The sequence below is a fragment of the Miniopterus schreibersii genome (assembly GCF_964146895.1).
Source record: "Miniopterus schreibersii genome assembly, chromosome: 8".
Lineage (NCBI taxonomy): Eukaryota > Metazoa > Chordata > Mammalia > Chiroptera > Miniopteridae > Miniopterus > Miniopterus schreibersii.
The window spans coordinates 71,835,168-71,846,790 of NC_138109.1; the positions used below are offsets into that span (position 1 = coordinate 71,835,168).

The following is an 11,623-nucleotide window of genomic DNA, read 5'->3' on the forward strand; positions in this document are numbered from 1 at the left end:
AAAGGAAAGGAAACAATATTGGGTGGTACCTAGCAATGTGTGCCACAGCTGCTAATCAGCGACATCTCTCTGAAGACATGGGAGATCCACTAGAGTATAACCTCTGCTGGGCTGCAGGCCAGTCACCCTGCCTTGTAGGGGCTCAGTAACTAATGGGTGAATAGTTTAAATTCATCATGACTATTATTTTTCTCATTACAGGCACATATAGAATACATCAAGCACTGGAAGAGTGGAATAGTTCATTAATAGAGGAATAGTTAGTTATTAACAAGCTTCAGGGAAATTGCGAAACCCTGTTCCTTTTTTTTTTTTTTTTTTTAATCCTTACCCGAGGATATTTTTTCCATTGCTTTTCAGAGAGAGAGAAAGAGAGAGAGAGAGAGAGAAAAACATTGATTCAAGGGAGACGCATTGATTGGTTGACTCCTGCACGTGCCCCAACCAGGGCCAGGGATGGACCCTGCAACCGAGTCATATGACCTTGGCTGCAGTCGAACCTGGGACCCTTCAGCCCACAGGCCGACACTCTGAGCCAGACTGGCTAGGGCTGTTTTTTTGTTTTTCTCAATCTTCACTTGAGGATACCAGAGGGCATGCTTAGAGAGAGGAAGGGGGAAAGAGAGAGAGAAACATCAATGTGAGAGAAGCATTAATTGGTTGCCTTCCATAAGTACGTGCCCTGGCTGGGGATGGAACCTGCAGCCCAGGTACGTGTCCTGACCTGGGATCGAACTGGCAACATTTCAGTGCACAGGATGAAGCCCAACCAACTGAGCCACTCCTGCCAGGCCCTGACTATTCCTTTTAGGACTCACAAGTTATCTTCTTAAATTTTGACATTTTGGGTAGCCTTCCTACTTAAAGTGTATGGGAGCTGGCTAGAAAAGGCAGACTCTGAGGGTCCACTCCAAATCTATGGAACCATAACATACAGTTTAAACAACATGCCCAGTTATTGCGAACATGCATTGACATTTGGGGAGCTTAACTGTGCTTTAAAAAAAAAAATACTGAACCACAGATTTATTTTTTTCAATTTTTTGGTCTGTACTTGCATTAAGGTAGGGAGGGGTATGTGCGTGCGCACGTGCGCATGTGTGTGATGTACCAGTTCTTCCCACCAGCTGCTTGGGATGATTTCATCCTGTAGGGGGAAAAAACATCCACTAGGTGCTGGTTCTGTTTGTAGATAACTAAACTGAGAAGGGAACATCAGATTGTGGTATTTGTCCTAAAGTTTTAATTATTAAAAGTAACTCTCTTACCTAGGAGGTGGGGGTGGAGACTTCTGTGTCCTTCGCAGTTGCCCAACACATACCACCCCCCTGACCCCCTCGAGCTCTGGCAGCTTCCCCAGGCCTGATGGTTGGGAGAGGGGGCTGGCAGCCCAAAGCCAGCTGAAGAATTTGCTGCAGTTACCCCAGGTGACTCCCATGCACTCCTGCCTCTCCCCACACCTTAACCTCATTGTCGTGAAAGCCAAGCAGTTAATTGTTTAGCAGGAATTAAAGCAATTGTGAGAGTTATTTGCCGGGTTGAGAGGCTTTAGCTCACAAGCTGGAATTTTTGACTCAGGAGTAAAAACTGTAGATTCTTTGTCTCTTTTTATCAAGTTTCTGGATAAATGGCCGGACAGCAGAGTTTTGGAGGTTTTGACATAGCTCAACAAAATCATTATTACTGGTACTGGCAAAGGTGAGGTGTTTTTTCCTACTCTAAGTGAAAATGAAGGTCATTTAGTGTTCTATTTCTTACATATCTTTCAGCAACTTACAAACTATGGCTTTGAAAATTGGTGCTCTTCAACAGTTAAAGCAGAAATCATACTTCTTGTAACTTCTGGGGAAGGAGAAAGAGCCCTGTGGTTTTGAAGGATTCTGCCTTGGTTGGTGATGTCATTCCTGGTGTCTCCCCTCTGCTAGCAGAGTGAACCCGAAGTTCCAGCCCCACCAGGGTTACCCGGCTGGCAGCGGGTATGAGCAGCAGCACAGCTGGTATCCTCTTTCTGGCTGCAGCTGTGGCTGTGCAGTGAATGGAAGTGAACACAACCTTTCTGCGCGTGGGACCTCTGGACGCCCCGCGGAAGCTTCGGTGACGCCCGAGGTATCACTCTCTAGAACGAATCCTGTGTCCTTCGTGTGCCCAACGTGGAAACACCTTCCTACCTTCACACCGCCACAGCCTGCCACTCGGATTCCCACAGCCTTGGCTTTTGCTCCCTATTTTAATACCACCGAGTGACAACTGATGACCCAAGAAATTTTGACTTGCAAACGATTTAAGTCCTGACTCTTCCAAAAACCAAATAACGGGCTGATGAAGTCCTGTGCCTAAATTCTTGTTACTAAATTTTAGATGATCATCTTTCAATAGATTTTACTCTTAAACACTTAAGATAGGACAGGAGGTGGCGGGTTCTTGGTATTGTTTTTGTTTTGGTATTGTTTTGATACAGCAGTGAACATTAACACACTTTTTAAAAGATACTTTAATATTTTGATGACTAAAGTACTGAAACCACAGAAAGATGTACTGGAGTGAGGGAAAGCACCCCCCACCCCCCCACTCTCCCATTCCCTCCCCACTTCGCAGAAAACACTGTTGAAGTTGCCCTTGTCCTCTGGAGCTCCCCCTGTGCTCGGGCTTTATTCCTGCCTGGGCAGGACTGGACTGTGCGGCGTGTCCCTGTCTGCCTCTTGCTCCCTTCTGCCTGTAGGCTGCACCAGGAGAGCTTTCTTTCAAAGCTGCCCATTTGGATGTGCTGTGACTTTAGCTCATCCCTATTGACAGACATTTTAAATAGTCTCCGTGCCTTAACAAGCTTCCTTTTATTTATTTGTCTGTAAGCATCTGAGTGTTTTTGGCTAAGAAAATTTTCTGGAAGTGGAAGACCTGGATTACAGGATAGATCATTTAAGATTTTAAACAGCAACTTACCAAAAAACCTGCCTGAGTTTCCGCTTTCCACTGCTGTTGTAGGTATGCTTGCTTCTCTGTGATTTGCTGCTGCTGCTGTTGTTTGCGTTTTGTTTTCTGTGTGATTAGCCAATTGGAAATGTGAGGAAGGCCTTTGTCTATTTTTGAGGGCAAACACCTTCTCAGGTGTTTATTGGTATCGGTGTTCTGATTGAGTTGGTGTTTTTGCCTACCTTTTTTCTGTTGTGTTGTGCCCCTTTCTCTTGGCTGTGTAAGGTATTTACATATTAGGGAAATTAGCCCTTTGCAGTCAAAGTGTTACAGGTTTTTCTCCCCTGTTTATTTCCTACTGTGCACAGTGACACTCTTTGTGTGATGGCCTTGATTGAATTTACACCAGAGTTGAATTTAACGGCTAACCCCTGTTTTTAGAATTTGCATTTGTGTGGTATTTTATTCCTCAGACTTTCATTTTAAGTCTCTCAAGCCTGTTTTAGGTGTGTCTCTTAGAGAAAATATCTTGATAGACTTCTTGCTTTTTTTTCTTTTAAACCCAATTTGGGTTTTACCCTTTTAGAAGATGCTTCATATTACGTCTTTTTAAAAAATCTTTTGCTATATTGCCTGAGGTTTTAACACATTTTTTTTTCCTTTCACCCCTCTTTTTTCTTTTTTGGGAGATGGTCTATCTGACTTCTATTGCTCACCTTTATATCTTTAAATAGAGGAGTATAGGTTCGAGTGTATTACCAACTCCAGAAATGAAAGTATTTCTTTATCTCTCCATTCATGAAAAAAGAAGAAATTAACACCTTTTTGTCTCTCCATGCCACCTTTTCGCTCCTTCCTTCTTTCCATTTTTGTCGACAAATTTTGGATTTTTAATATTTCATTTTCTAGTCAAATTATTAGAACATGGAATTTTTCATTCAGGAATTATGAACAGTTTCTCTGTGGCTGTGGTTACCACACGTGTGCCACCTGCCTGCTCTCTTGGTGGGAGTTCCCGGTTTTGAAGCTGGTGAGCAAACTTCAAGATGGTAAGGCTCTTCGGGGGTCTTTCCCTAATCAAGTGCCCTCCATGAGGTGTTGTAGTTCTGTCGCCCACTTCCCCGTGTCCCTAGCCCTGACCTCCCCAAGTTAAGGGGCTCACCTCTCCATTTTGACATTGTGTCCTGCCTAAGATTACAGAAGTGTATGCCTTCAGAATGATTCTCAGGTCTTTGGGGGTCCATCAGCACAACTTGCCCAAACTGCCTCTTTCAGAGGAGAACCATTTACAGAGGTCCCCTTCTTTTAGGACAACCAGCAGCATGCACTGCCCGGGTGAGCCTCAGACCGGAGAGAGTACCCTGTGTCCAGACAGCTCCTGCTCCCCCCAGCCTCGTAATTTAGGGTCCACATTTCCCAGAGCACACATTCAAAGGGAGGAAATGTGCCCTGGCCGGGGGCTCAGCTGGAGCGTCGTCCCCTACAGGGAAAGGCTGCGGGTTCAATTCCCAGTCAGGGGACATAGCTAGATTTTGGGTTTGATCCCTGGTCAGGGTGTGTATGGGAAGGCAACCGGTTGATGTTTCTCTCTCTCTCTCCCTCTCCCCATTCTCTCCCCTCCCCGCCCCCCCCCCCACTCTCAAGTCAGTAAGCCCTAGGACTTCAGGGTCCCAGATTCGATTCCAGCCAAGGGCACATAACCTCAGCTGCAGGCTTGATCCCCAGCCTGGTCCTGTCTCATGCGGGAGGCAACCACTCAGTGTGTCTCTCTCACATCAATGTTTCTCTCTTTCTCTCTCTCTCTCTCTCTCTCCCCCTTCCACTCTCTCTGAAAAGCAATGGAAAAAATATCCTTGGGTGAGAATTTAAGAGAAAAAAAAAAAGGCCTCATTTAAGATGGATTCTGGCTTCTAAACAGAAAAAATACTCTAATGCTGTGATTAAATTTATGGTAACTATATAATTTATTTTCCAAATCAGGACCTATTTTGGAGCGAAAGAGAGGCATACTTTCAGACAGATTAAAGAGAGGAGATAGGGGATCTTTGGCTTTCTATGTAACCTTGTTCTATCAGCAAGAGAGGCTTAATTACAGTCAATGGTGTGGAGCTAACTCAGCCCTTTCTGGATGGGGTGGTTCCTTGGAACAGCTGTTCATCCTTAGCAAAGACAGGTTTCCAACAGGTGCCTATAAAGAGGAGTCATAGAAACTTATGCCCCAGTAGAGCCAACAGTCTGGGTTAACCAGCCCAGACTTATTTGGGGAGTGCTTCTGGGATTTACTTATCTCATTATGTAAGATGATGGTTGATTGGTTAGCTTTTCTGTAGCCTTGGCAGCTCCTTAAGCTCCTCCTGTGGTGGTCCTCAGTTGAGCCGGGGAGCTGGGGATGTGCTCATGGAGACTTTGCAGATTGCCCCCTGGAAGGAAGGGCAGAGCTCCAGGTAGAGAGTTGGACATCTAGTTTGGGCACTATGGGGTCTGGATGCCAGCATCCCTGCTGTCAGGTTCCTGTCTCAGGCCCTAAGATGCCAGTTCTCAAGCTTCATAGAGGCCAGAGGCCTTTCTTTGTTGGCCTTGCTCCTTTGTGAACTTTCTTCTATTGACTCAGTTCATTCATTTCATAATTGTAGTATTATATCATTTAAAGATTTTTCTAATCAAAGTTGAAAAATAAATTTGATCTAAAGGGAGTTTAGTATTTTAGGTAGTATTTGTGAGCACTATATTTTTCTAAGAAAGCATGTGTGATAGTAAAATTATTATTTTCTTTAAAATACTGATTTTCATTGTAGGAAGCCATAGCTCTGGCAGAAAACCAAGATGAAGACCTACTAGAAGGTAACATAAACCTTGTGTTACGGTAGTTAAAAACAAAGCTCAACCAGTTTCCAGGTTCCTCATTCACTCAACTGGCTAGGAAATGAGAGATCCTCCTGGAAAATACCAGCATAGGTTGCCTACGCCATTCTCTTAGCAATTCACTTCGTGTTTGCTTCTGTGGGAACAGCTTTAGCTAAGCCTCCTCTCTAGGTCTTTCTGGAGGACTGGGAAATGGGGACATTTCCAAAAAATAAGATAAGTTGATTTTAAGATCTATTTTCTTCATAAGTTTAGACTTCGGGATTAATTATGCTTTAATTTTTATTTTTAAGGACAAAAGCATGAGGCAGTCGTTGTGACCTTGGCTGCCTAGCTTCCCTCAGGGCTGTTGGTTCCTAGAGGACTCAACAGGCCCCCTCGGTCGTGTCAGGTGTTTCTTCACGTAGTTCTTGATCTGTTTTGAAAAGACCAAGGTTTATCTGCCCAGAGAAGAACCCTGTTTCTGACAGTGTCCTATTCAAGGAAGAGAACAATACATTTGGCTTCTTTTATTTTAAGGGATGGAAAGAGAAATAGAAGAGAAATGCAGAGAATTCTTTTGCCCGTTTCTTATTAAATGCCTATCTAATCACATGTCCATCTGGTCGCTTCCCCTACCCTCACCCACCCCCACAGGACAAACCCACCCACTGCCTTCGCATTTTTATCAAATGTGGGAGCGTCCGTCTTTGCAGTCCCAGTAACCAACACAAAGTCCTCGTGTTAGTTGGGGCTCAGTGTTTAAATGGAATGAAATGGATGTTTAAAAGAAATCTTCAAATGCTTATGGGGCAGTTCTAGTTTTCAGTACTTGGATTGCAATGTGAATAACAGGTGCTCATTTCAGCTCTCAGGGGGATTTCATGCTGGTTAAAGTGTGAGTCTGTTCTCCCTGCTTTTATCAGTTCTTCAGACACTATAAAAGTAACAGAGGAAGACATACAATAAGATTGTGCTTTCTGAGTCCAGACTGCCAGGGTTCAGATCTCTCTTACTCCCTCTGTAATTCCAGACAAATTAATCTCCAGTGCATTGGCATCCCCACCTATAAAATGGGATTTAAAACCCACCTCCTACGAAGAGTGAGGACAATAGCTCTAAAGTGCTTTTAAGTGCTTAACAGGGTGTGGCACATAATAACCCCTGGAGGGTTTAAGCTGTTCACACGCCTGGAGCAGCTCTGTCCAGTAGGAAAGTAATACGAAACACAAATCCACCCACATAGGTAGTTTTACATTTTCTAGTAGCCAAACTCAAAAAACAGAAAGAGACAGGGAAAATTAATTTAAATATTTAAAACTTAATCTAATATATTCAAAATATTATTTCAACCTGTAATCAATATCAAAATTTAATGAAATGTAAAAAAATTTTAATACCAAGTTTTCAAAATGCAATGTATGTTTACATCACATCTCAACTAGGATTAGCCACACTTCAAGTGCTCGCTAGCCACCTGTGACTAGTGGCTACTGTATTGGACAGCACAGGTCTGGGGGGCCCGCAGGTTTAGGAAAGATGTAATGCGTTTGTCTTTTATAGGCTTCTATTACCCCTATGGCCTACATCATTAATCTGTGATTTCTAGCTGATGTTTGTTTTCTAGGCCACAGGTTACAGGAGAGACAGTGCTCATGAGCATGTGGTCCTGACACCTCTCCCCCCACCACGGACATGCAGAGTCAGGAGCCTTTTAGCCAACAATTGCCCATGGCAATGAAGGAAAGGACCCTGGAGCGTGACTTTAGGAAAGAAAAATTCAGAAAGTTCAGGGAAACCTGGAAATATCTAATTTTATGACCCCCTAGCTCTCAAAGGAAAGATGGTTCAAAAGGGGTGGGAAGCTCTAAAGAACAAGTATCAGACGGCACGGCCGCAAAGGACCCCGGGGAAGAAAAATAAGAAGTAGCTCACGAAACTTATATGATGTGGGGCTATTGGATGATCTTGGTTCGACAAAGATAATTACAGAAGGACATCACATTAGGGAGTTCAGGCTGCTATAACAAAATGCTGCAGACTGGGTACAACAGAAATTTATTTCTCGTAGTTCTGGACAGTGGAAAGTCCAAGATTCAGTGCAGCTGATTCGGTTTCTGGTGAGGGCTCTCTTCTTGGCTTGCAGATGGCAACCTTCTCATATCCTCATGTGATGGGGAAGAGAGATCTCGAGCTCTGGTGTCCTTTTTATAAGGGGCACTAAGCCCATGGAACTAGGGATCTCATGATCTCATCTTACCCTAATTATCTCCCAAAGACCCCATCTCCAAATATCATCAAATTGGAAGTTAGAGTTTCAATGTATGAATGGGGGGGGGCACAAACTGTTTATAACAGGCATATAAATAAATACAAATGAATATCAGGAACAAATGTGATTACTAGGAAGCAAATTAAGGCCCTAAATGAGCTAAGACCTGCCCCCCCCAAAAAAAAAAAAGAAAAAAGGACTGCATATAAAAAAGTCAGTGACCTTGGAACCTGGCAATTTGAACTGAATATCTAGGTGTGATGCTTCCATGATAACAGAGCACCTCCTCGCATCGCAGGGTTTCAGGTTTCAGAGAAGGAAGGCCAGGCTCCTCCCTTTTTCTAAATCGGTTGCTACATATAATCTATTCACATGTCAGTCTGTTAACTAAGCAGGTAGAGCAGCATGGTTATTTTTTCAAAGCCCCGTCAGGGACTTGGTCCTGGCTCACTGTTTGGCACCCTATCCACCCAGGTGCTCATGCTGGAAACTCAGGAGTCATCCTCAACCCTCCCCACTTTCTCTTTTACCCCAGATTGACTCCATCTCCAAATACTGTCTGTTCCTCTCCAGAACCTCTCTAGAGTCCGCCCACTCCCACCTCGTTCACGATCCAGATGCTCGTTGAGTCTGGTAGCACTAATTCTTTTTCAGCCTCAATTTCTGTTTTCAAGCCTCATTTAAAGGAAACACAATTTAAAATTTTAACATTAACTGCCTTAAATATCTCCTGCTAATGTTTTTTAAAAACTGTAAGCCATTTTTAATATATGTCTTGTCAAACTCTAGTATTTTTTTTCACATGCATTATTGGCTTCTGCAGATCCCAATCTCTATTTGAATATTGAGGAATTAAACAAAGAGTTTATGGTGAAAAGTGAAGAACTCTACGACTCTCTCATGAATTGCCACTGGCAGCCTCTAGATACAGTTGACTCTACAATCCCAGATGAGACCCCACAGAAGCCAGATGTTTGTTAAGCTACCCAACTGTCATATGAACTGTATCCTGTTTGTTTTTGTTTTTCAAAAAAATAAAAAATTCTCCCAGGAATATACTGGGTTCTGTATGACAAGACAAATTCCCAGGACTTGAGTATGATTGGAATGATAGAACATAATGAAAATAAACTTTACCATTGCATCCATTTCCGGAACTGTGTTATATTAGATAAAGTGCCCGAAGAGGCTGTGGTAGAACAGGCCGCACTGTAAGACTTTTGACAATAGGTTTAGTATGTGATGGGTCTGACCTGAACTGATTGTGGCCTTAGCTACTCTGATGTGATCTGCTGCTCTCCTCTAATGTTAAACCCTCACGGAGAGAATTCCTATCCACAGAGGTGCAGGTTTCTCGCCTGCATCTTGTATAGGAAAGGTAGATGAGAACTTGATGCTTGATCTCCTTTTCCTGACCCTCAGGCTCAAGACAGTGGAGGCTCCCTCATCTCCACTGAACAGAAAAATTCCTAAGCATGGAAAAAGCTTGCCTATTAGCCTTCTAAGAGAGGAGTTGGGCTCCCGAAAAGGCCGGTTCTGAACCTTTGATGCACGTATTGACTGTGCCCCTTATAAAATACGCCCTTTTTTCATTCTGAAGATAAGCACTGTCTTGCTCATTCCTTCATCAGGGATGGATGCTTAAGTGAGAGTCCTGGGACTGATTTGGGTGTCTTGAAGGCCTGAAGATTTGTTGCTTAGAAGAGTTGATCAGACACTCCTGCTCTGAGAGTGGTTAAGGCATGCTAATCCTGTCCCAACAGGGTTCAAAGAGCCGAATCTAGTATGGAGAGCCAGGTGGCTGCAGCCCCTCCCAAGGAGCTGGCTGTGCCTCATGGCAGAGGACAGGGTTTCTCTACCTTGGCACTGTTGACATTTTGGGGTGGACACCTCTTTGTTGTGGAGGCTGTCTGTGCATTGTCCTGACCTCTACATGCCAGTAGCACTCCACACTCCAGTTGTGACAACCAAAATGTTTCTAGACATTGCCAAATGTGCCCTGGGGACAAAATTGCTCCCGATTGAGAGTCAGTGAGATAGGATAATAGTTCTCAAACTTTAAGGTACATCAGAAATGCCTGGAAGGCCTGTTAAAACACAGATTCCTGGGTACTACCCCCAGAGTTTGATTCACTAGGTCTGGGTTCAACCTGGAGACTCTCAGTTCTATAAAGTCTAGGTAATGCTGACGCTGCTGGCAGAGATACAGCACTTTGAGAACTATTGGCATTGGGAAATGCCCAACTGGTTCCATTTAGTTCTGTGTAGTAAGGTGGGTGAGGTTCTCCTTTCATGTGCCACCCCATACAAGGCGTGCAAGTCCCTTTCCTGCAGCGCCTTCACCTCTTTAGGTATCCACTCTTCTCTTACAGCCATGTGTTTTGGGACCAGCACCATGTCTGACCCCAGGGAATGGCTCTTATATGATCTGAGCCACACATAGTCGTCTCATTTCTCTTGCTAGTCATTGGGTTATATAGAGACATGACAAAATTCTGGCTAATGAGATGTGAGAAGTTTTCCTCACTTTTAAATGGAGAAACAAAAGACGGCTGACTTCTCTTTCTTTTGGACATTAGGTTGAGATGTGATGCCTGGTACCCTTGCAGCCATATAGTGACCATTAGGGGAACAACTAAAGGCAGTGCCTATCCACTGGGAATGACAGTGAACCTGATGCAAAGAACTTGGATCCATGACAATGACATTGAGATGTGAATTAGCCAACCCTGGAGTCTCTCTATATCTGGACTTATTTTGTACAATAATATATTTTCTCTTTTTAAAATGTCTTATTTTTTTTAAATATATTTTCTATTGAGTTCAGAGAGAGGAAGGGAGAGGGAGAGAGAGACAGAAACATCAATGATGAGAGTCATTGATCAGCTGCCTCTTGCAAACCCCCTGCTGGGGATCAAGCCCACAACCCTGGCATGTGCCCTGACCGGGAATCAAACCTTGATCTCCTGGATCATAGGTTGATACTCAACTGCTGAGCCATGCTGGCTGGCCTGTTTTCTTCTTTTTTAAATCCTTACCTGAGGATATGTTTTTATTGATTTTAGAGAGAGAGGAAGGGAGGGAAAGAGAGAAACATCGATCAGTTGCACCCTGGCCAGGGATTGAACCTGCAACCTTTTGGCTCAGGGTGATAACTTATTTTCTTACTATATAATCCTCTATGAATTTTTGTTTTTGCAGCAAAGCATCCTAACAGGTACATCAGTACGTGCAAAAACTTGGTGTCTTGAATCAAAAGGAGACCAATCATTGTGTCTAGAGCTGCGCTGTCTAATACGGCAGCCCATGTGGCTGTTGAAATCTAAATTTTAATTAGTGAAAATTAACAATTCAGTTCCTCTGTTTCAGTGGCCACATTTCAAGTGCTCCATAGCCACATGTGGCTAGGGATTACCACATTAGGCAGTGCAGATGACACACCGCACAAGGGTTGATGTGCGACACTGGTCCAGCGGGTAAGGGGAGGAAGGGCCTGACATGAAGTCAGAGCAGTGTTTCTCAGCCGTTTTTATTACGGCCCCCTTAGGAACCCTTTTAGACATTGTTTCCTCATCTCCCCCATGACATTTTAATTCCATA

General features: G+C 43.7%; 1 protein-coding gene across 1 annotated transcript; it reads left to right on the forward strand.

Annotated features, from left to right (window-relative positions):
- Positions 1–1,627: 1,627 nt before the first annotated feature.
- Positions 1,628–9,105, forward strand: LOC308560632 (uncharacterized protein C6orf52; the record flags this gene model as incomplete). Its single annotated transcript, XM_081144720.1, has 4 exons — positions 1,628–1,698; positions 1,929–2,106; positions 5,706–5,751; positions 8,847–9,105. 4 exons carry the CDS (start codon positions 1,628–1,630, stop codon positions 9,002–9,004), a joined length of 453 nt encoding a protein of 150 aa, XP_081000846.1. The 3' UTR covers positions 9,005–9,105.
- Between the last annotated feature and the right edge of the window lie 2,518 nt (positions 9,106–11,623).